This window comes from Dipodomys ordii, unplaced genomic scaffold, assembly GCF_000151885.1.
Source record: "Dipodomys ordii isolate 6190 unplaced genomic scaffold, Dord_2.0 Scaffold86, whole genome shotgun sequence".
In the NCBI taxonomy this organism is placed as follows: Eukaryota; Metazoa; Chordata; class Mammalia; order Rodentia; family Heteromyidae; genus Dipodomys; species Dipodomys ordii.
The window spans coordinates 3,008,813-3,032,324 of record NW_012267302.1 but is presented as its reverse complement, the minus strand read 5'-3'; the positions used below and the strand labels follow the sequence as shown (position 1 = coordinate 3,032,324).

The 23,512-nt window shown below is 36.6% G+C and overlaps 1 protein-coding gene across 1 annotated transcript in view; it reads right to left on the bottom strand.

Moving 5' to 3' along the window:
• The window catches only part of Adk (adenosine kinase), a 169,927-nt gene that overhangs the window by 4,312 nt on the left and 142,103 nt on the right, over positions 1-23,512 (bottom strand). The window contains exons 7-8 of the mRNA XM_013025600.1: positions 7,022-7,194; positions 3,631-3,739 (exon numbers count right to left, since the gene is read on the bottom strand). Coding sequence (XP_012881054.1) covers positions 3,631-3,739; positions 7,022-7,194 — 282 coding nt within the window. The remainder of the gene's footprint in view (positions 1-3,630; positions 3,740-7,021; positions 7,195-23,512) is intronic.

Sequence of the window (23,512 nt, the reverse complement as noted above, 5' to 3'; positions counted from 1 at the left end):
TGCATACATGAGTGAAAAAGCTAAGAAACAGTGCCCAGGCCTTGAGTTCAAGCCCCAGTACTGGTACACACACACACACACACACACACTAAGAAACAGTGCCCAGGCCTTGAGTTCAAGCCCCAGTACTGGTACACACACACACACACACACACACACACACACACACACACACACACACACACTAAGAAACAATGCCCAGGCCTTGAGTTCAAGCCCCAGTACTGGTACACACACACACACACACACACACACACACACACACACGATTCTGAACTGGAGAGGTGGCTCAAGTGGTAGAGCCTCTGCCATGAAAAAATTGAGTTCTCAAGCCTCAATATTGGCACACACAAAAAAGGACATTATGAGCCCACAGGGAGAAAAGGAGAGGAGAGACAGAAATTGGAAGGGAGAAAGAGAGAGAGAGACAGACATACAGACAGACAAACAGACAGACAGAGACAGAGATAAACAAACAAAGGATTAAATAATAAACAAAATAAATACAAAGAGGATGCACTTAATCTTACCAGTTTGACTGATACATTAAATATGAGTGTATAAATATTCAAATTAAAAGGTAGGCATTATCATGGTAGGCCAACTATATGATCCAAATATATGGTGTGTATAATAAATGCACTTTGAAGACATAAATAAGTTAGAATTGAAAAGGAGGAATAAAGATTCCATGTTATCAATAATCAAAAGGGATCCGTATATATTATTTCAAGACACATTGGATCTCAGGGTAAAGTATACTCCGAGGGATAAACATTTCATGCTAATAAATGGTCAAAAATTTAATTCTAAACTTTAAATATTTGTTGAATGGTCACCAAAAATAGAAAACACCTTAGACATCCAAAATGAGTCTTTTCTTCCAAGAACAAGTCAGGCTCTGAGCAAAATACAGATTTGCCTGGCAATGTAAGAGATGATTCTTTTTATAGAAGCACTGAAACAGATGAAAGCTAACAACTACTATCAGAGACATCAACTGGAATCCATTTGAATATTTCTTTTGGCCAAACATACCACACAATTCCAAAAAAAAATTCCATTTTTCTTTTGAATTTAACCAGAGTTGATCATTTATGATTCATACAAATTTGCACTTTGGCCGGGCGCTGATGGCTCACGCCTGTAATCCTAGCTACTCAGGAGGCTGAGATCTGAGGATCAAGGTTCAAAGCCAGCCCGGGCAGGAGAGACCATGAGACTCCTATCCAGAAAACCGGAAGTGGCGCTATAGCTCAAGTGGTAGAGCACTCGCCTTGAGCTGAAGAGCTGAGGGACAGCGCCCAGGACCAGAGTTCAAGCCCCACGACCGACAAAAAAAAAAAAAAAAAATTGCACTTTGGCAGGAATAGTTAAAATAAAAATTCCATTCATCAAATTTAGCTAGATATGTTGTAGTATATATTTGTTTACAAGTTGGGTCTATTCTTCTATAAAACTTCCATTTACACAGAGATGAATTATACTGTATAATTTTTACATTGTACCCTTATTAAATCATTGTAAGTTGTTTGCAAGTTGGCATGTAATTCAGGATTCAACTACTATCTACTGAAATACAGAGAACTGTATTGTCAAATTAAAAATAGTTTTGAATCCAAATGTATGGTCATTATCTATCATAGTTAATTTAAACTATATAGTATAAATCTTGCCAATGTTCAACCATGTGTTTATTCAAAAATCTGACATTTCAAACTACGATGGTTTAAAATACTACATATATTTCACTTGAAATATCACACTCCAATGCAGAATAGTGATAGTCAGGAGGCTGAAGCAACAGGATCATCTATTTAATACCAGCCACAACTACACAGTTTAAGGCCAGTCTGAGCACAAAAGAAGATAAGCAAACTAAGTAACAACGTGAAGAATCACTATAAAAGCATATTACCAGACTGTAACTAAATTAAACTATTTTAAGAAAAAATATAAAATACAAGTAAGAAAGGGGGAACAAATCTTCAATTCTTGAAGAAAAAATTTCAGCTATTGACAGAGGGAGCATGACTTTTCATTACATAATCTTTTCAATGTAAGCATTTATTGGACAGTTATGAAGGGGTAGAATCTGTGACACAGCAGAATCAAGAATAATATTTAAAGTCTACAGCAGTGCATGTAGACATGTTATAGGAGACATTGTTTTCAATAAACACATTAATACTGGATAATTACTACATGTCTTACCAGCTGTTTCACACAACTCAGATAGAGGAATGGCAGCAGCTGTTATACCAAAACTATATATTATATGCAATGTTTTTAGTTTTTGATAGAATCTACTGATATGTGAGTGATCATGGGGTGATTAGTTTAGGATAATATTTGGCATAGTTCTATTTTTGAAATAAATTTTTGTTTTTGTTTTTTTGGCCCGGTCGTGGGGCCTGAACTCTGGGCCTGGGCGCTGTCCCTCAGCTCTTCAGCTCAAGGCTATCACTCTACCATTTGAGCCACAGCACCACTTTCGGCTTTTTTTTTTTTTTTTGCTTATGTGGTGCTGAGGAATCAAACCCAGGGCCTCATGCATGCAAGGCAAGTGCTCTACCACTGAGCCACCTTCCCAGCCCTGAAATAAATTTTTAAACCATTTTTTTTTTCGGTCATGGGGCCTGAACTCTGGGTACTGTCCCTCAGCTCTTCAGTTCAAGGCTAGCACTCTACCACTTGAGCCACAGCACCACTTCCGGCCTTTTCTGCTTATGTGGTACTGAGGAATCGAACCCAGGGCCTCATGCATGCAAGGCAAGCACTCTACCACTGAGCCACATTCCCAGCCCCAACAATTATTTTCATGTCAGAAAACTTTAGAATTCAAATTACATGCTGCCCTTATGCCTAAATTAAAAAAAATTTTCATGACCAATGCTTTTGAAATATTAAATTAAAAGGTGTCATGATTCATTACTATGGGATAAATAGCAATTAAGATTTTTTTAGGCAAATGAGCTCAAACTGTTGTAGTGATTATATTCCTAATATTTTACTACACAATTCTCACATTATTAATAAGTTACCTAAAAGTATAAAATGGAAGTTTCTAAAATTACCTCAAAAAATATTAGGAAACTGATTTAATAGTTCAAGATTCTGTGCATGTTAGACAAGTATCTCTCTATGTAATGTATGAAAAAGGGTAGACTTGATGGTAAGCAGCACAAATTATGCACTAAAGACAAAGATTAGCCAGTGCCAGTGGCTCATGCCTGTAATCTTAGCTGCTCAGGAGGCTGAGATCTGAGGATCACAGTCAAAGCCAGCCTTGGCAGTAAAGTTCTTAAGACTCTAATCTTCCATAAACCACCAGAAAACCGGAAGTGGCGCCGTGGCTCAAGTGGTAGAGCACTTTATTTGCTTTGAGATGAAGAGCTACGGGACAGTGCCCAGGCCAAGAATTCAAACCCCATGACCAAAAAAAAAAAAAAAGACAAAGATTCTATTTCTGTTTGGTACTTGTAATAGTGAACTAACTAACCTATGTTTTGAGATAGGTAAACAACTGGTGGTTCTGATAAAGGCAATTGTTTTAAAATGTTTATCAGCCAACAATCATGTTACTTCATATAAATATGGCCTCAACAAGAAAATAAAATAAATACTTACAGCTATATAGTAAACTCTTGCTTTTTCTACCAACATCCAGTTTTTTTCCAGGTCAAGATGTTTTTCCTTTTTGTAACAATTGGCAGCAGCAAGATTAGCTATAAGCGACCTAAACCAGCCAAAAAAAAGTAAAGATTTTACTTATGTCATAGTTAATTCAGTCAGATATTTCTGTACAGTTAATTATTTTTGTAATTATAGTTATTTCTTAAATCTCCAAAGCTGACAGATTTTTGAATAAATACAAATAAAATCAATTTTGTTCTGAAAACTTTCAGAGATTTCTATACTTGTTCCTGAGACAAAATGACACAAGATAAACCTTCTAAACACCAACAAGTTAATTAAGAAACTGGCATCTAAGTTTCCTAAGACCTACTTTTTCATTAAATTCATAGTTCAAAATGGAATTAAAAAATAAAGCTACTAAATCATTCTGCAAAAGAAAATAGTATGTAACCAAAACTAAATTTTTATGTCAGAAAAATAGTTTCATAAAAATAAGATCAACAGACCATAAATGACTATTTAAGATTAATGCTTTAAAAGCCAAGTATGGGATTGATTTCATAAAACACATATAAATGTAGACCATATTTACTATGAGGAATAAATTTGCAAACTATTACATTTTAAGAACTGGAATCAATTAGAATTAGATTCTAGAGGAGAAAACTCTGTAGGCTGGAGCCAGTTTTATAGCTAGAAAAGCTAAGCAGTATGTGGCATTAAAACTCTTGCTATAAATGCCACCAAGATAGCGTCATTATAACCCAACAATTAAAATTAGTAAAATAAAGGAATTAGTTTTTTCCTCATTTACATATGGAATTAATAAAAATATTTTATTATTATTCTATTAATGAACTTATTTACTAATAAAATTATTTTACTTTAAAAATTAAATAGTAGCAATATATGTTACCAAAAGAACTATCACATGAAACTTTGGTAATTTTCACTTACTTTCTTTAAGAGAAAGAAAAAAAATTTTTCTTCTAAAACATATTTTCACTCATCCATATGACAATTTAGTGTTTCACAATACCTATGTGTATGCTCAATTAACTGAAGGAGAAACATGCATCATTATATGCATATGCAAAAATATATTATAAACTTATAAACTAATTAAAAACTGCATTATAAACTTAGTTAAAACTAATTCTTTTTTTATTGGTGAATGAGATTTAATTTACAAAAGTATTCTGGTAGGGGCTGGGAAGGTGGCTCAGTGGTAGAGTGCTTGCCTTATATGCATGAGGCCCTGGGTGCGATTCCTCAGCACCACATAAGCAGAAAAAAAAAAAGCTGGAAGTGGCGCTGTGGCTCAAGTGGTAGAGCGCTAGCCTTGAGCTGAAGAGCTGAGGGACAGCGCCCAGGCCCAGAGTTCAGGCCCCACGACCGGACCCAAAAAAAAACAAAAAACAAAAGTATTCTGGTAATCTTGACTTTAAGAATATTTTGAGGAAGTGGCACTGTGGCTCAAGTGGTAGAGAACTGAGCTGAAGAGTACCTAGACAGCACCAAGGCCCAGAGTTCAAATCCCACAACCACCAAAAAAATAAAAATAAAGAAATTATTGCCGGGCACCAGTGGCTAATGCCTGTAATCCTAGCTACTCAGGAGGCTGAGATATGAGAATCACGGTTCAAAGCCACCCCAAGCAAGAAAGTCCGTGAGACTTTTTTTTTAAATTTTATTTCTTTTATTGTGAAAATACTGTACAGAGGGGTTACAATTACATGGGCAAGATAATGAGTACATTTCCCATCAAGCATTGTAGTTTCCTCCTTTGTTTCCCCTTCCCATCCTCCCCTGCCCCCCCATCCTCCCCGCCCCCCCCTCCCTCATGAGACTTATCTCTAATTAACCACCAGAAAACCCAGAAGTGGTGCTATGGCTCTAGTGGTAGAGTGCTCCCCTTGAGCTGAAGAGCTTAGGGACAGTGCCCAGGCCCAGAGTTTAAGCCCCAGGACCCCCTCCCCCCAAATATTTTGACATATTTTGACTGGTGGCTTACACTTATAACCCTAGCTACTTAGGAAGAAGAGATCCTGAGGACTGCAGTTCAAAGGCAGCCCGGGGAAGAAAGTCTGTGAAACTCTTATCTCCAATTAAATCACAGAAAAAGCCAGAATCAGGGATACCATCTAGGCCTAGAGTTCAAGCCTTAGGATCAGCAATAAATAAATAAATAAATTTGACAAAAGTAGCTGCTAAATAAAAGCAAGCACTTCTGTTATCAGCTTCTAAACTGCAATAACGAAACCACTTTTCCAATTCTGTTATGTTCCAGAATTTGGATGAGTTGGATACTGTTGTTTCTTCCCAGTTTCGGCCATTTCATGCAATCTGAACACCATAACCACAAAATTGTTATATCTATTAAGGTTTTGACATTTGGAGAACTAATACTATCATATCTACTCATTAAAATAGCAATTGAACATATGAGATAGTTGAGCCCTGTTATGTCTGCGAAAAACCACTGGGAAGGTGGCTCAGTGGTAGAGCGCTTGCCTTGCATGCATGAGGCCCTGGGTTTGATCCCTCAGCACCACATAAGCAGAAAAAGCTGGAAGTGGCGTAGCTCTAGTGGTAGAGAGCTAGCCTTGAGCTGAAGAGCTAAGGGACAGTGCCCAGGTCTCAGGCCCCACAACTGGACAAAAAAAAAAAACCCACAGTGGGATGCTATCTACTAGCTGAGGGTGCTGGTTTATTGTTTTGATGTGGAAAATGTGAGGTTTAATAACCTAGAGGCCTATTACTTCTTTCCATTGTTTTCCCCCTGTCTCTTTTCCTAAGCATCTTTTCATTTCACTTGTTCCTGAGAACAGCAGCATATATTCATAAACTATAGAATAACCTTGGTGACTCAGTTTCACTGTAGTGTGATTTCACTCTGCTATTGTGAACAACTTAAAGACTTTTATAATTCTTGGTTAATTCATTCATGCTTTGAGATTAGATCTCAAAAGCCCACCTCTAAGAATCAATCTTTCTTTCCTTTCCTTCCTTCCTTCTTTCTTTCTTTTCTGGTCCTGAGCTTTGAACCCTTGGGACTTGGCACTGTTCCTGAGTTTCTTTTTGCTCAAGGCTAGCACTTTACCACTGGAGCCGCAGAACCATTTCTGGCTTTTTCTGTTTATGTGGTACTGAGAAATTGAACACAGTGCTTGGCAAGCACTCTACTACTAAGGCCTGAATTTTTATTTCTTAAGCATAATTATAAAAGGTAAAAACTAGAGTGAATAATCTCAAACTTTCATTCCGTTACGCTTCATGAAGCAGGTTGATACGTTAAATATGAAGCTTAAATTCCAAATTCTGATTTGGAATTCAGATTTCATCAGCCAATTAGTATAGTGCTTTCCTGGTTTACACTTACCTGTTGTCACCAGTGATACAGGCAGCACAAGTTCCTGTCGGCTGCTCATTCTGCTCATAGTAATGAGCATCCACATGGGCTTCAGCAGCTTTACTCTTCAGGATCTCCCCAAATTTATCTATTCCAATGCATCCAAAAAAGGTTGCTGCTTTGTGTGGCTGCTGAATCATCCACTGAAAAACAGGAACATAAATAATTTAATGGGTCAGAAAAATGGGACACATAGTTCAGTATTCTGCCATGAATAATGGCATGACAGGGATGCTTTTCAGAAACTGTTAATGGAATTTCAATTCCGTACTATCACTTAGGATAATCAAGTTGATGTTAGCCATACAAAATCTTAAAATATGACTTCAAAGAAGAGAAATCAAATAAAGTGGTTAAGAATGGAAAGGATAAGTTCCTATATCCAATGTTGGATAGAAACAGGAAAATAAGAGGGAGTGCCAATAGAAGGAATTACAGCAATTTCATTAAAAGCATAGACTCTATATTGAAGATCGACTGGGTTCAAATCTTGCCTCCTTATGAACTAGGTCACTAAAAGTTTTTAGGCCTCACTTTTCTCATTTGCAAAGAGGGGATATATCATAAAAACATTTCATAAGGGTCTTGAAGATTCATTGAGATAATTAAGGCTGAGTATCGCAAAGAACAGTAAGTACATAGTAAGACAAATTACCTGTGGTTGTCTCAATTATTGTACACCTTGAAAGACTTTATATATATAAATTTAAATATAAACGTACATAAGTTATGCTAAAATAAGTTCAGCTAAGTACTAGTATTAATTGGAAGTTATTACTGTAAAACACAAATTAATTCACATAAATAAAAGTTAAAATATGGAAGTTTAAAAACAGAATAAATTAAAAAGAAAGCATAAGAAACCCACTGATTACATATACCTGATCCCTTCATTAGTACGAATTTCATTTAATTTTTCTGCTATAATAATGAATTTAAGATGCACATTTTTCACTGATTTGAACTATCATAATTAGTTCAAATGTCCAATGGCTCTCATGTTTTATTAGTGATTCTAAGAACCATCTATTTCTGTTTTAAATATAATTGCAAAATATTCTTCATACAAAGTCAATAAAAAGATTTTTTTATGAAGTCTACATTCAAATATTTGGAGTGTAAAATAATTATTTGTCTACATGAGGTTAGGAAAGAATAAAAAAGCCAGAGAAAGCTGTAGGATGAAGATACTGTAATTGTCTGATGATCAGTGGCCACACTTCTAGACATCTACCTTAAAGACACACATCACGTATATAAAATAATACAAGCTTAAGTATTCGTTAAGATGCTAATGTATAATGGCAAAATGTTGCATACAACCTCAAAGTCTATCCATATTTCCAATTGAAAGTAAACATATAATGAGAGGTTAAGAATCTGTAAGAAACAATAAACAAATAATCTGATTCAAAAGTGAACAAAGGATTTGAACATATAGTTCTCCAAAAGATGATCTACAAATGGCCGATATATACCTGAAAAACTGTTTAACATCATTAGCATGTGAAAAATGAAAGTGAAAATTAAAATCCACAATTACACACTGATAATGATGGCCACTCTGACAGAATACAAAATTAGGAGTGGTAGGGTTATTAGTTGTTATGTGCTGTAGCAACTATATAAAACATTATGAAAACTTTTTTCTTTTTTTTTTCCGGTCGTGGGGCTTGAACTCTGGGACTGGGTGCTGTCCCTCAGCTCTTCAGCTCAAGGTTAGTGCTCTACCACTTGAGCCACAGCATCACTTCTGGTTTTTTTCTGCTTATGTGGTGCTGAGGAATTGAACGCAGGGCCTCAAGCATGTGAGGCAAGCACTCCACCACTGAGCCACCTTCCTGGCCCCATGAAAATTCTTAAAACATCAAAAACAAAATTAATATATGATCACACTATTCTACTTAAGGGATGTATAGCCAAAGGAATTCAAAGAAAGATCTAAAAAAAAAGCCACGTTTATTGCAATATTTCTCAGAATAACTAATAGAAACAGACCAATAGTTTGCTACTGGTTTTCTTTTATTGTCCCATCGTGGGGCCTGAACTCTGGGGCCTGGGCGCTATCCCTCAGCTCTTCAGCTCAAGGCTAGTACTCTATCACTTGAGCCACAGAGCCACTTCCGGCTTTTTTCTTTTTGCTTATGTGGTGCTGAGGATGAGGAATCGAACCCTGGGCCTCAGGCATGCAAGCAAGCGCCCTACCACTGAGCCACCTTCCCAGCCAGAAACAGACGAATAGTAAAGAAAATGTGATGGGGGTGGGAGGAGGGGGAGATGGGAAGGGATGGGAAGGGAAAACAAAGAAGGAGGCAACAATGCTTGATAAGAAATGTACTCAGTACCTTGCCCATGTAATTGTAACCCCTCTGTATGGTATTTTCACAATTAAAAATATAAAAATAAAAAAATGTGATACATACAATGGAATATTATGCAGCTTTAGAAAAAAAGAATCCTGCCCCTTGTAACAACAGGAATGAACTTTAACAACATTACAGTAAGTAAAACAAGGTCAGTAGTGAAAGGACACACTTTGTAAACAGAAAAAAGAAAGGTGACTGTCAACAACTAGTAGATAATGTATCTAGGGAACAGAATTTCCAAATGAAAATGTTCTACAGATCTGCTGTTGCACAACAATGTGAATAAACATCATACCATGTGCATTCTTAAATACCTAAAATAGTTATTCCAGAAAAAACAACGTGTAAGTTTTGCTATTTTTAAATCATTTTTGGGGAATAGTGTTTCACAAAGTGGTCCAAGCTGGCCTGGAACTCCCAATCCTCCCACTACAGCTTCCAATGTTATAGGATTATGGGACTATTCCACTATGTCCATTTGTAAGGTTTTTTTTATCCTTCTTTTTTTGTTTTGATTTTGTCGGGCATGGGGCTTGAACTCTGGGCTTGGGTGCTGTCCCTGTGCTCTTCATCTCAAGGGGAGTGCTCTACTGCTTGAGCCATAGCACCACTTCTGGTTTTCTAGTGGTTTACTGGAGATAAGTCTCACAGACTTTCCTACCTGGCTGGCTTTGAACCGTGATCCTCAGATCTTGGCCTCCTGAGTAGCTAGGATTATAGGCGTGAGCCACCAGCGCCAGACCCATTTGTAAGTTTTAAAGAGATCATACATGGTTTTACCCCTCGGCCTGGCTCTTTCCCACTCATCCCCAAAAATATATGAATTATTCCTTTCTCTATGATATCCATACTGTACACTTAAATGGCAATTAGTCATTTAATAGTCAACTTGGTTATCAAATTGTCCATTTTGGCATATCAGTGTTTGTATCCAGGTCATAGTAATTTTGAGGGCAAGAGAGTGATACTGGCAATTGTTTATAGCTATTCAGTTTTACTATTAGTTAATATTGCCCATCACTTGCTGTATTGAATTTATAAATTAAATATTATATACACATATATAAATATGTATATGTATCTGTCAGAAAAAGTACATATAGTGTTTCAGTGACTGGTGAAGGAAGGAGTAAATGGGGAGAAAACGATAGAAGGCATGATTCTGATCAATATGCACTATAAACAAATGGATAAACTTCTTGTATAACCATTAAAAAAATAATTTCAAACATCTACTGAGTTTTAGAATATAGCCTTTACAGGTAAGGGAGAATATTACTGCAGTAAAAATCAAAACAAGACCAAACGACTCATACTATGATTTGATTATTTAAACAATATAATATACCATTAATCTGTTCTGCCAAAGTGAAATCATAATAATATAATTCTACAGTTAGTCTACAGTGAAGGATTTAAATGAATTGAAATGTCTCAATTACAATAAGCTCAAAAATTTTGGCTATTTTTCCATGAGGACATCGACACGGTATGGACCTCACTTTTGATCATTTCCATTGAAAAGTCAATCTAAAGTCTAAGTTCAATAAGCAAAAAAATTAATTTCTATTAGAGACATAAAATACTTCAAAACACTTAATCTAGATGAGTAAAGATGATTTCGAATTCCAAAGATATAGAAATTAGTTAAGATTTCTAAGATTTGTAAGTTGTAAATCTTCAACCTTATCTCAAACACAATGATTACTGCCATTCAACCAAACTCTTTTTCTACCATTTGGCATTCAATAAGCATTTAATGTATAACCACTAAAGGATAAAAAGATAAAAATGTGAGTCCAGCCTGGTGGGTCACATCTATAATATTAGCTGCTCAGGAGACAGAGATCTGAGGATCACAGAGGTTCAAAGCCAGCATCAGCATGAAAGTCTGGTGCTCCAATTAACCACCAGAAAACTGGACATGGTGCTGTGGCTCAAAGCAGTAAAACACTAGCTTTGGGCAAAAACAGCATTTTGAGCTCAGACACAGCACCAGTGCCCTCAGTTGAAGCCCCAAGAACACCACCACCAACAAAAATATTAAAATGTAATTTTAATTGGTCAACACCACTACGTTTTCAGATTCTCTAGATAACTTCAATTATGTTACAATAACCTGACTAACTTTTCTTAAAACTAGCTTTTCTTAAAACTGCTTTCACTTCTAGACTGACTTTGTTGTTAATCATGGTACAGACTTACCTACCCATCTGCTATAAACCACTAGAAAACAAAATCCAAAGGAGACAACCAGAGTTTTCAGGCATGGCCAGCCTGTGATCTCTGCTATGAAGGAAAAAAGGTGAGCCCTGACATCCTGCAGGCTCTGTGTCAGGAGGCAATTTCCAGAAAATGGTGTAGGGAGGAAGGAGCCATATAGAACCTGGAATTCTCACTGGCATTAAGGAACAGATATAAGTGCTCCAAGAGAGCCTGGAGAACAGAAATGGTGGAAAAAAATTTCAGGGATGTGAGTTAAGAGTTGCTCTTAAAATTTTGTCTGGCTACAATAGGTGCATGCTTAGGGGCATATGAAATAATAAGAAATGCCCTAATATTAAAAAGAAAATTTAATTAAATATATGCGAGAATATTTCAAAATCCTGCTGAGAAAATATGCCTATCTATGTAAATGAAAGGAATACTATGTTCAAAGATTAGAAAGTTAATATTTAAATGTTTCTTTCACCAATCTTCCCTCCTTCCCACACTAGTCTAGAATTGACTACATACCCCAGGCTGGCCTTGAGTTCACTTCAGCTACAGCTTCCAAATTCTGGGATTATAGATATGTAGCACCACTATGCCTGGCGATAAATATAAATCTATCTATCTATCTATCTTAATTTTATTGTAAACTTGGTATACAGATGAGTTACAGTTACATAAGTAAGGAAATGAGTACAAGAATGCTATATTTTTTTAATTTTTCTTAACAAATAGTACTTGTACTAATTTATGGGCTCAAATTTATCCACAGACTCAATGCAGTTTTAATCAAGATCTCAGTAGGATTTCTGAGGTGATAATAGAAAAAGGGAAAAGAGAATAGCTCAAAGTTGGAGGTAGGTCTTTATGAAAAAAACTAACACTATTAAGTCTCCAATTTCTTCAGATATAAGTTGTGGTCAACAAAACCTATAATTTATTTTTTAAAGATGTTTTCAAATTAAAAACAGCCAGGCGCCGGTGGCTCACACCTGTAATCCTAGCTACTCAGGAGACTGAGATCTGAGGATTGCAGTTCAAAGCCAGGTTGGGCAGTAAGTCCATGAGACTCTTCTTTCCAATAAACCACCAGAAAATTGGAAGTGGCGTTGTGGCTCAAGTGGTAGAGTGCTAGCCTTGAGCTGAAGAGCTGACAGCCAGTGCCCAGGTCCAGAGTTCAAGCCCCACAACCGACAATAAAAAAATAAAAGAAAAAACAGTCTAACAAGACATTTACTTCAGTTCAGTTGATCATAGTGAATGAAAAAGATTCTCATTATATATAACTAAAGTTAATTACAAACAGGAAAACCACTTAGTTGATAAGTTGAAATAAATATTTGAATTAGGTTAATCAACTTAAATCAGAATAGTAAAGGCAAAATATGATTAGAAAATACCCAGAAAAGGGCTAGAAGGTTGCTCAGTGATAGAGTGCTTACCTAGCATGCATGAGGCCCTGGGTTCAATTCCTCAGCACCACATAACCAGAAAAAGCTGGAAGTGGCACTGTGGCTCAAGGGGTAGAGTGCTAGCCTTGAACAGAAGAGCTCAGGGACAGCGCCCAGGTCTAGAGATCAAGCCCCCTGACCAACAACAACAACAAAAGTTTAGAAAAGGGCTGGGAAGGTGGCTCAGTGGTAGAGCACTTGCCATGCATGCATGAGGCCCTGGGTTCAATTCCTCAGCACCACATAAGCAAAAAGAAAAAAGTCAGAAGTGGCGCTGTGACTCAAGTGGTAGAGTGCTAGCCTTGAGCTGAAGAGCTGAGGGACAGTGCCCAGGCCCAGAGTTCAGGCCCCATGACCGGACCTAAAAAAACAGTTAAAAAAAAAAAGGAGGAAGAGGAGGAAGAGCAGGAGAACAAGGAGGAGGAAAAGAAAAGGCTTTGAGAGATGTGATATCACTAACTGGCTTTTTGAAAGACAGAAATAATTTTTTAAATGGTTACAAACTAGAAAATGGAGGCACACAGTATAACATATGCCCCCTTTCCTCCTTTATGATTTTAATCATGATGTTCACAGGACAAAAAAAATCTATTTATTAAATAATTTGTGATGAAGTTAGGTATTTCCTAATAATTTAGTACTTCTTTAGTCTAAAACATTGGAACCAGCCTGGTCATCAAAACTCTAATTTGCTGTTTTTATTTTTTGTACTACTTCTTACTGATGTCACTCTGTTTCATTTGAAAAGTAAATTTATTCTGAAGACTGGGTGGATATGCTACAGCATGGTTTGGAAAACCATGTATATATTAACAAAAAACATAATGAAAAAGAGAAGTAGTGAATATTAGGAGTATAATGACAAAGCAATTATATGCAGGAGGGAAAAATCTAATGCAAAAGGCCAAGGCAAGTTAAGACTGCATTCTATAAGTAGAAGACAGCACAAAAAGGCGATTTTTTGTTTTTAAAGCAAATGAATCAGATAAGAGCTGATGCCATACTAAAGTATGAAGCAAGCAAGAAAAAAATGTACATGTGATCTTAAATAACTGCTGAAAAGTGACATATCAAGCTTCACATTATGGAAAGATTTCTATTAATATTAACTTCAACTTCCAATTGAATTTCCTCTTCATCACCTAAATGCAATATTTAGGACAATATAACTCTGAATGATGCCCAAGATCTAGTCATTTTTAGGATAATGGTATACACTTTAATCCAATTCATAATTGAATAATGAGGAATAACATAAGACACTAAAATAGTTGCAAAGATAAGCCACAGACAGGAAATTTCATACCAGAAAAACTAATGAGGACTTTCAGGGAAGCTTCAAAGCATAACTAGAGAAATGAAATGTCAAAACTGTGAAATAGCAACAAGACACTGCAAAAGATGAGGAGGAATAAAAATGGATGTAGACTGACCAGAAAAACTGTATATCCCATTGTTCACAGGACTAATAGTCAGGTCCTACTGTGTGAGACACAGTAACACACAATATTTTCTGAAGTATTGGGAATCACAACTGTTTACTGGTATGGTATGTTCTATTCCCGACAAAACTGTTCTACTTCCCTTGTTAGAAAGCATCCTACCAAGCTGGTGCTGGTGGCTCACACTTGTAATCCTAGCTACTCAAGAGGCTGAGATCTGCGGATCACAATTCAAAGCCAGCCCAGGCAGAAAAGTCCATGAGACTCTTATCTCCAATAAACCACTAGAAAACCAGAAGTGGTGCCGTGGCTCAAGCAGTAGAGCACTTGCCTTGAGATGAAGAGCGCAAGGATAACGCTCATGCCTAGAGGTTCAAGCCCCACGACTGACCAAAAAAAAAAAAAAAAAAAAAGCATTCTAGCAATAAAAACCAATTTCTAACAAACCTAATACAATCTTCAAGTATGGTTCTTATTCTTTATTCATAAATTCCTATTAACATCTTTTTCCCAGAATAGAACCTACAAAACTTTGGCTTACCAGGAAATAATATAAGCTTTAGACTCAGATACATATAAATGCTAGCAATGTGATGATAACATACTCTTAGTAGGGTCTTAATTTCCAAATTATAGGGAAGACTTAAGATAAGGCGGTGCTGATTATCAAGTAGTATTGACGGTGATTATAACAGGATGTTGAGATATGACAAGAAAACATTTTAATCTGTTACTCTCCTTCCTTCTAAGAATATCTTTTGATAACTTTTAGCCTGTTCCTCAGGCCAGGATCCAAGCATTACCTATTTTTCTCATTCTGTAGCACTTCCATTGGATAAAATCTAATCTATCTCTATGGTTTTAATTGCTTGGACCCCTTCACCTCTATTTTCAGTTTAGAGGTGTCTTCAACTGATTGATAGAAACATCCAAATATCTACTGAACCTTATTTTGTTTATTAAGCTGATTAACTATCTATTTGTATCTCAATTATAATTCTCTTGGTTTATTAAAATATATTCATTTAGCTGAATATTCACTACTTTCAATTGTACAATTCAAGATAGGTGTGGTGGTGCATATCTATAATACCAGTACTTGCAAGGCTGCCACAGGAAGATTTTGATTTCCTTTCCAGTCTGGGCTACATAGTAGTTTGAGGCTATTTACGGCCATAATGTGAGACTCATTTAAAAATAAATGAAAGAGAGAGGGTATGGGAGACAAAAAGAAAAAGTAAAGTATGCTGGGCCCATGGATCATACCTACAATCCTACCTACTTTAACGTCACAATCAGGAAGATCGCAGTGTTAGGAGACCCAGTTTTCAAGTACCCCATCTCATGCAATAGTTGAGAACAGTAGTAGGCATCTGCCAGTCAGCTAGGTAGAAGGCTGATATTAGGAGGATTGAGGTTCCAGGCCAGTGTGGATACAAGAAAAAACCCATCTTAGCAGATAAACCTGGGTGTAGGGCATGCACCTGCCATTCCTGCTTCAGCAATAGGTAGTTAGATCACAATTCAAGCTGGCCCAGGCAAAAATTGACACCCTCTATCTCAAAAAATAACCAGAACATAAAGGACTATGGGTGAGTCAAGTGAGCAAGTGTTGCCCAAAGCCCTAAATTCAAATCCCACTATTGCTAACATTTTTTAAAAAAGGACACTTGGTTTGTTTCCAGAAGCTTCTGTAACCACTGTTATTATCTTAATACCAAGACATCTTCATTATATCAGCTAGAAATTTGTGTCCATTAACTGCTACTCCCCATTCTCCTCCTCCCTCCAAGACCTTGCTCATCCTAGGCAAGTGCTTTAGTACTCTCTGGAGCTACATCCTCAGCTTCATGTAGAACTACGTTTTCCCAATTCATCTCTAGGACTACAGTTTTGTTTTCTTTCAACCCACAGTTATCTTCTTTAAATAATCTTCCTTTTCCGCTGCTGCCGCCTCCTCCTCCTCCTTTTCTTCCTCCTCCTTCTTCTTCTCTACCTCCCCCTTTTCTTCTTCCTCCTCCTCCTCCTCCCTCAGCTCTTCAGCTCAAGGCTAGCACTCTACTACTTTAGTCACAGTGCCCACTTTTGGCTTTTTTTGCTGAGGCAAGCACTCTATCAGTGAGCCACCTTCCCAGCCCTTCTTTAAACATTCTTTAACAGTTACCTAAAATCTCTTAAACAACGTTCAGACATAAACAACTTCCTGAGTGAACTAAACAATCTGTTTCTTTGAGTTCATCTATGACACTCAGACTCTCGACAGACATGCGCTAGTATTTAAAAATCTAAGAATGCCTGACTTTACTCTATGTACTTAAAAAGTATTTACCAAATGAACAAATAGGAAAACAAAGGTTATCACTTTAAAAAGCTTATAGTTTAAGGATATATAAAAATTAAGAAAAAGTATGCTACCAGTTATTATACATAAACTATGTATAGAATATATATTTGTATGTATATGTACATGCATACATATGTAAATGTATATCTCTATCTATCTATCTACCTACATACCTACCTATCTATCTATCTATCTATCTGAGTTTTTGCAGAATAGTATCTATTCAGACCTAAATTGCCAAAAAAGACTAAGAGAAATATGAGAAACTGTGCCTAAGCTGACACATAGCTATGACAAGGTTAGGATATACTTGGCCAAAATAAGGCATTTGGCATAGAGAATACTTTAAATTCAAGAGAAATGACTATGGCAGGAAAGTAGCACAGAGAATATTTTTTCCAAGAAATTTCAGTAATTATATAAATACTGCTTAATTTATAATGATTAAAATCCACTAACATCTGAAATTTTCAATGAATTAATTTTTAAGATAAACAAAAATAAGTACGCAGGATGTATTTTTTTTATAGTATCTGAAGGTAATACAAAACAGCACAACATCTGGACTGGCGGTAAGCAGTCTTCAAGTTTTTATTAAATCTGATATCAGTCAGAGCTGGTAGCTCACATTTGTAAACCTACACTAGGGGCTGGGAATGTGCTGAGTGGTAGAGTGTTTGCCTACCATGCATGAAGCGCTAAGTTTGATTCCTCAGTACCATAAACAGAAAAAGCTGGAAGTGGCACTGTGGCTTATATGGTAGAGTGCTAGCCTTGAGCAAAAAGCTCAGGGACAGTGCCTAGTCCCTGAGTTCAAGCCCCAGGATTGTCAATAAATTAAAAACAAAACAAAACAATACTAGGGAGGCAGAGGAACACAACCATGAGTTCAAGAACAGCTTGGGATATCAATACCAAGCAAGATTTTGTCTTAAAAAAGTTAAAATAAAAAATTAAAATTAAAAATGAGGAATGAAGATTCTATCTCTACTGTCTTAGTTAATACTACTACTATTTTGTGCTTTTTCGTGGTTTTTTTTGTACTATTTTGTGTTTTTTTGTCTTTTCTTGTACATTTAAATCTGGTTTTTGTTCTTGTTGTTTTGTTCAAGCCCCGGGGCTTGAACTCTGGGCACTCACTGTCCCTGAGCTCTTCAGCTCAAGGCTAGCACTCTTCCACTTGAGCCACAGCGCCACTTCCAGTTTTCTGGTGGTTAATTGGCAATAATAGTCTCACGGAGTTTCCTTGCCCAGGTTGGCTTTGAACCAGGATCCTCAGATCTCAGGCTCCTGAGTAGGTAGGATTATAGGCGTGAGCCACCTATTTTAATAATCCTAATAAGCAATTAGATCTTTATTAAAGCAAAAGACTTCACAACTTAAGTACAGTTCAGACCACATAGCAGAATTGAAATACATTTCAGGCCATATTATTCAATATATTTTCAAGTTCCTGAAACCACTAAAATGATGCTTTCAATTCTTATGGTAATATATTCCAGTAAGTGCAAATAAAAAGATGGCAGCAAAAAGTATACTGAGACTTAAAGTACTCTTTTATTCATCCACATCTTATAATTTAGCAAAAGAAAATTTTCTCCTTATATTTCAGATGCTTTCTTTAGATAAAAAGAAAAATTGTGCTGAAAGCAAATATAAACCAAACAATCAGTTAAAAAATACTATGATTAATCAAATGCAAGTTTCAAAGATCAGTATGATTTTAGTAAAATTAGTATGTGCTGTGCTGTAGATGTAGCTCAGTGAGGTATAGTGCTTGCCTAAAAAGCTGAGGTGCTTGGTTCAATCCCTAACAGGAAAATAAGCAAACAAAAAATGAATAATATTACTGAGTACCTGCTGTATGCTGGACCTCACATTAGTGTTTTTATGTTATCTCATTTCACCTTAGTCATCCACTTTAGTAGTCCTACTATGTAGGTTTATTTATTTATTTATTTTTTGGTCGGTTGTGGGGCTTGAACTCTGGGCCTGGGCTCTGTCCCTCAGCTCTTCAGCTCAAGGCCAGTGCTCTACCACATGAGCTACAGCGCCACTTTCGGTTTTCTGGTGGTTTATTGGAGATAGGAGTCTCGCGGTCTCTCCTGCCCAGGCTGGCTTTGAACCGCGATCCTCAGATCTCAGCCTCCTAAGTAGCTAGGATTACAGGCGTGAGCTACCAGCACCCAGCTTATGTAGGTTTATTTACAGATGCAGATTAGAAGGTTGGCAGCAAAGCAAGTAGGTCTGATTTCAGAAAATATCTTTTTTTTTAGATGATGCCTTCTTAAGTCTTACTGTAGAAATGAAGATGAAGAATAAAAGGCAAATAAAAGTCTCAAGGAAAATGTTATCAGACTTAGGTTATGGAAGTATCCTGGAGAGGAGTTACTAGGTGATTTATACAAGTAACTTAATCTCTTTAACTATCACTATCCTTAATTGTTTACATCAGGAATGTCCGAAGGAATCAATCACTTTCAATTAAAAAAAAAACCAGAAAAATATGCTGCTTTATTTTATTATTTATTTATTTTTTGGGTCCGGTCGTGGGACCTGAACTCTGGGCCTGGGCGCTGTCCCTAAGCTCTTCAGCTCAAGGTTATCGATCTACCACTTGAACCACAGTGCCACTTCTGGCTTTTTTCTTTTTGCTTATGTGGTGCTGAGGAATCGAACCCAGGGCTTCATGCATGCAAGGCAAGCGCTCTACACTGAGCCACCTTTCCCAGCCCATATGCTGCTTTATATGAAAGAAAAAAATAATCATAAAAACTTATTGTCACAAATTAAAAGTGTGACTAAATGGTAAAGTAAGAAAAAAATCTTTTGAGGGGCTGGGAAGGTGGCTCAGTGGTAGAGCACTTGCCTTGCATGCATAAGGCCCTGGGTTCGAAATTCCTCAGCACCACATAAGCAAAAAAAGAAAAAAGCCAGAAGTGGCGCTGTGGCTCAAGTGGTAGAGCACTAGCCTTGAGCTGAAGAGCTGAGGGACAGCACCCAGGCCCAGAGTTCAGGCCCCACGACCAGACCCAAAAAAAAATCTTTTGAGAAAAAAAGCAAAACTAATTTTTTTAAAAGGAAAAACTGCTAACTCAGATGCATCTGTGTACAGAAATTCTACAAACTCCATAATGAATCATATCCACTACTAACGAAGGAGCAAGGAAAGAATGCAGAATCATCCTTATCCTTTATCATTTCTAGCATGCTTTTTTTTTTTTTTTGCCAGTCATGGGGCCTGAACTCTGGGCCTGGGCTCAAGGCTAGCACTCTACCACTTGAGCCACAGTGGCACTTCTGGCCTTTTCTGCTTATGTGGTGCTGAGGAATTGAACCCAAAGCCTCATGCATGCAAGGCAAGCACTGTACCACTGAGCTACCTTCCCAGTCCCTAGCATACCCTTTATAAAAAGCAAAAATCCCTGAAGGTAGTAAACATCAACACTTATCAACAGCAACATCAAAAACATAAGGCAAAGGTCAAGTCAAAGTTTATTGACAATGATGAACTATGACAGTCTCTATTAAATTACCCCTTCCTTCAAGGTGTATGTGATCAAAGCAGCAAAAGATATTTTCACTCAGTCACATAACAAGCTATTTGTTGAGATTGAAACATCTGGTCAATATCTCCTAACACTGCAATTTCATGCACAGTTAGCATTAGGGCACATTTCTTTTTCTCTTCTTTCAGGGTCCATAAGAGTGGCACATATGGCTGATCATTTCATTCAAAAAGGATTCAATTCAAGGCATTACACACAATCAGCTGTGCTTTATGGTGTTTTAAGTCTACCTGCCATCGTTTTCCATCATCATTGCTGACTGCTGTTCTCTTCTACTATAAAAACCGGCAAATATGACAGAGCACTTAAAGCTTAACAGCTTTTCTCTACTGGAGTTAGAAAGCATTTAAGGAAAAGGAATATATAAAGTGGCAGGTTGTTGTCTATTGTCAAGAACTCCCAATATATTAAACTATTTATCTTTTTGTTTAGTATTTAGCAAAGAGCTAGTACATATTAGAAAAGTACTTTTTAATGTCAAATCAAATGCTTACTTTTCTGCCTGGCAGATCTGTGAAAAGTATATTTTTTGGGCTATAATTTTAAGCAATAATAAACAATTTCAAAACAGCATCATAGAAATACTTAAAAAACTAATTTGGGGTTTTTCAGATTATTTTCTTAAACTGACAAACAGCAATTTTATAGTACAGCAAACAGGGATGTAACAGTTTTATCAGTCTCACATACTAAAAAATTTCCATCTAAAATTCATACATTGTTGTCATGGTAACAGGGCCCTTTCTTAACACAGTAGTAGACCTGAACTCACACCATACACTTCTCTTTTCTCTTTTATTCCTTTGGAATAATACCTTCAAGGGAAAATGAAGTAAGAATGAGAATATCTTTAAAGCAACAGTTTCATATTTATTTTGACATATGTCTCTGATGTTGTAACTAAATCTAAATGAGTATAATAATCTACTAAAATTTAAGGCTATGTCTAGCCATTAATAATGAAGTAGAATTGTATGAAAAGCATTCTTGTGATAAAGTACCACAGGTGATCAGCTACATTTGATATAATGTAACTATTTGTTTGCCCATTTGTTCATTAAGTTAGTACCTTATAATGATACTGACTGAAACATTTCCATGGGTTAGTCACATTGCTGTCATAGGAACAGAAACTTAAAACCAGTGAAGTACATGTAGTATTTATATCATGGGGAATCTAAATACAACAACAGACAAAACACAAAGCAAATGAAACAAAAACATGCTATTTAAGGGGAAAAAAACCAGATTGCTGAGGATTATGATTGGGAAGAGGATCAAGAAAGGACTTTAAATAGACTTAAAGTCATTAAGCTGACGTAAATTAAAATTCCTTAAGGAGAGAAAGATGGGTTTGTAATTTGCAAACTTCCCAAACCAAAGAAAAAGCAAATCTAACACTTCAGAGGCCGAAAAGACTTTGACATAATAAAACAATTGAACCCAACCAGGCACCAGAGGCTCACGGCTGTAATCCTAGCTAATCAGGAGGCTGAGATCTGAGGATTGCAGGTTGAAGCCAGCCCAGGCAGGAAAGTCGGTGAAATGGCTATCTCCAACTAACCACCAAAAACCCAGAAGTGATGTTGTGGCTCAAAGTGGTAGAGCACTAGCTTTGTGCCAAAAATCTCAGGGACAGCATTGGGGCCCTGAGTTTAAGCTCCATGACCAACAATAAACAAACAAACAAATAATTGAACCACTACAGCTGAAGCTCAATTAGAGAAATGGAAATAAATCAGAAAAACATATAGGTTCTAGATTATGCAGGTCTCATTGGTAAAAAAAAAAAAAGAATGTATTTTATTCACAGTATAGTAACATGGCACTGAAGGATTTTATACAAGAAATAAAGTTATGAAATGTAAATAGGACATCTTTTAATTCTGAGTAAATGAAATTAGAGAGGCAATAAGAGCAGGTCTTATTCACATTCTATATCCAGTCCATTGGAAAAGTGTATTAGTTGTATTCAAACCATTTCCAGAATGTTCATTCCACTGCTTCTACTCATCCAAGTAACCGTATCTTGGGGTAGTTGCAAAAGTTCCCTAATCATCTTGCTTCCATCCTGACTCCATTCACAGACATATTCATTTAAAAGTCAAGCCAGAGCCAGGTGCTCATGGCTCCCACCTGTAATCCTACCTACTCAAGAGACTTGAGATTTGAGGACTGCAGTTCAAAGCTAGCCTAGCTAGAAAAATACATGAAACTCTTACCTCCAATAAACTACTCAGAGAGCCAGAGTGGCACTGTGGCTCAAGTGGTAGAACATAAGCCTTGTGCAAAAGAAGCTCAGGAACAGAGCCTAGATCCTGAGTTCAAGCACCAAGACCATAACAACAACAAAAAAAGTTAAGCTAGAGCATCCCACTCCTTTGCCCAAAAAACTGTATCTCACTAACAAATCTACAAGGAGAAATTATATGATTATCTCAATAGGCAACAAAATATTTTTGATGATATCCCTCAGAACTAAAATATCAGTTTTATAATGTAAGAATTTCGTTCTACTAATAAATATTAGCTAATAAAAGCTATTAGCTTACTGAAAAATTAAGGTTATTACTAACATATAGAAAGAAAGCACTAGGACTGGGAAATTGGCTCAGTGATAGAGTGCTTGCCTCACATGCATGAGGTCCCGAGTCTGATTCCTCAGCACCACATAAGCAGAAAAAGCCTGAAGTGGCACTACAGCTCTATTGGTAGAACACTAACCTTGAGCTGAAGAGCTGAGGGGCAGCGCCCAGGCCCAGAGTTCAGGCCCCAGGACAGATAACCAAAAACAAAACAAAACAAAACAAAAAAAGGCCTAATGACTTAAAAAAGACTAAAGACAAAAAACGGGGAAACAATAAAAGTACTAAAAAATACAGTTGTCAAATGGGGTATTTGAATTCTTTAGCTCTAAATCATCATAAATTTATAAAACAATTGTGAAAATGTGAATTTACACTGAGTCATCAAAAATTATCTTTTCTGATTAAAGCATCTTACATACATGTTTTAAAGATCACAATGATTCCCTTTGTACATTAATTTGTTAGTAAAGATAAATACAAAATTAATATG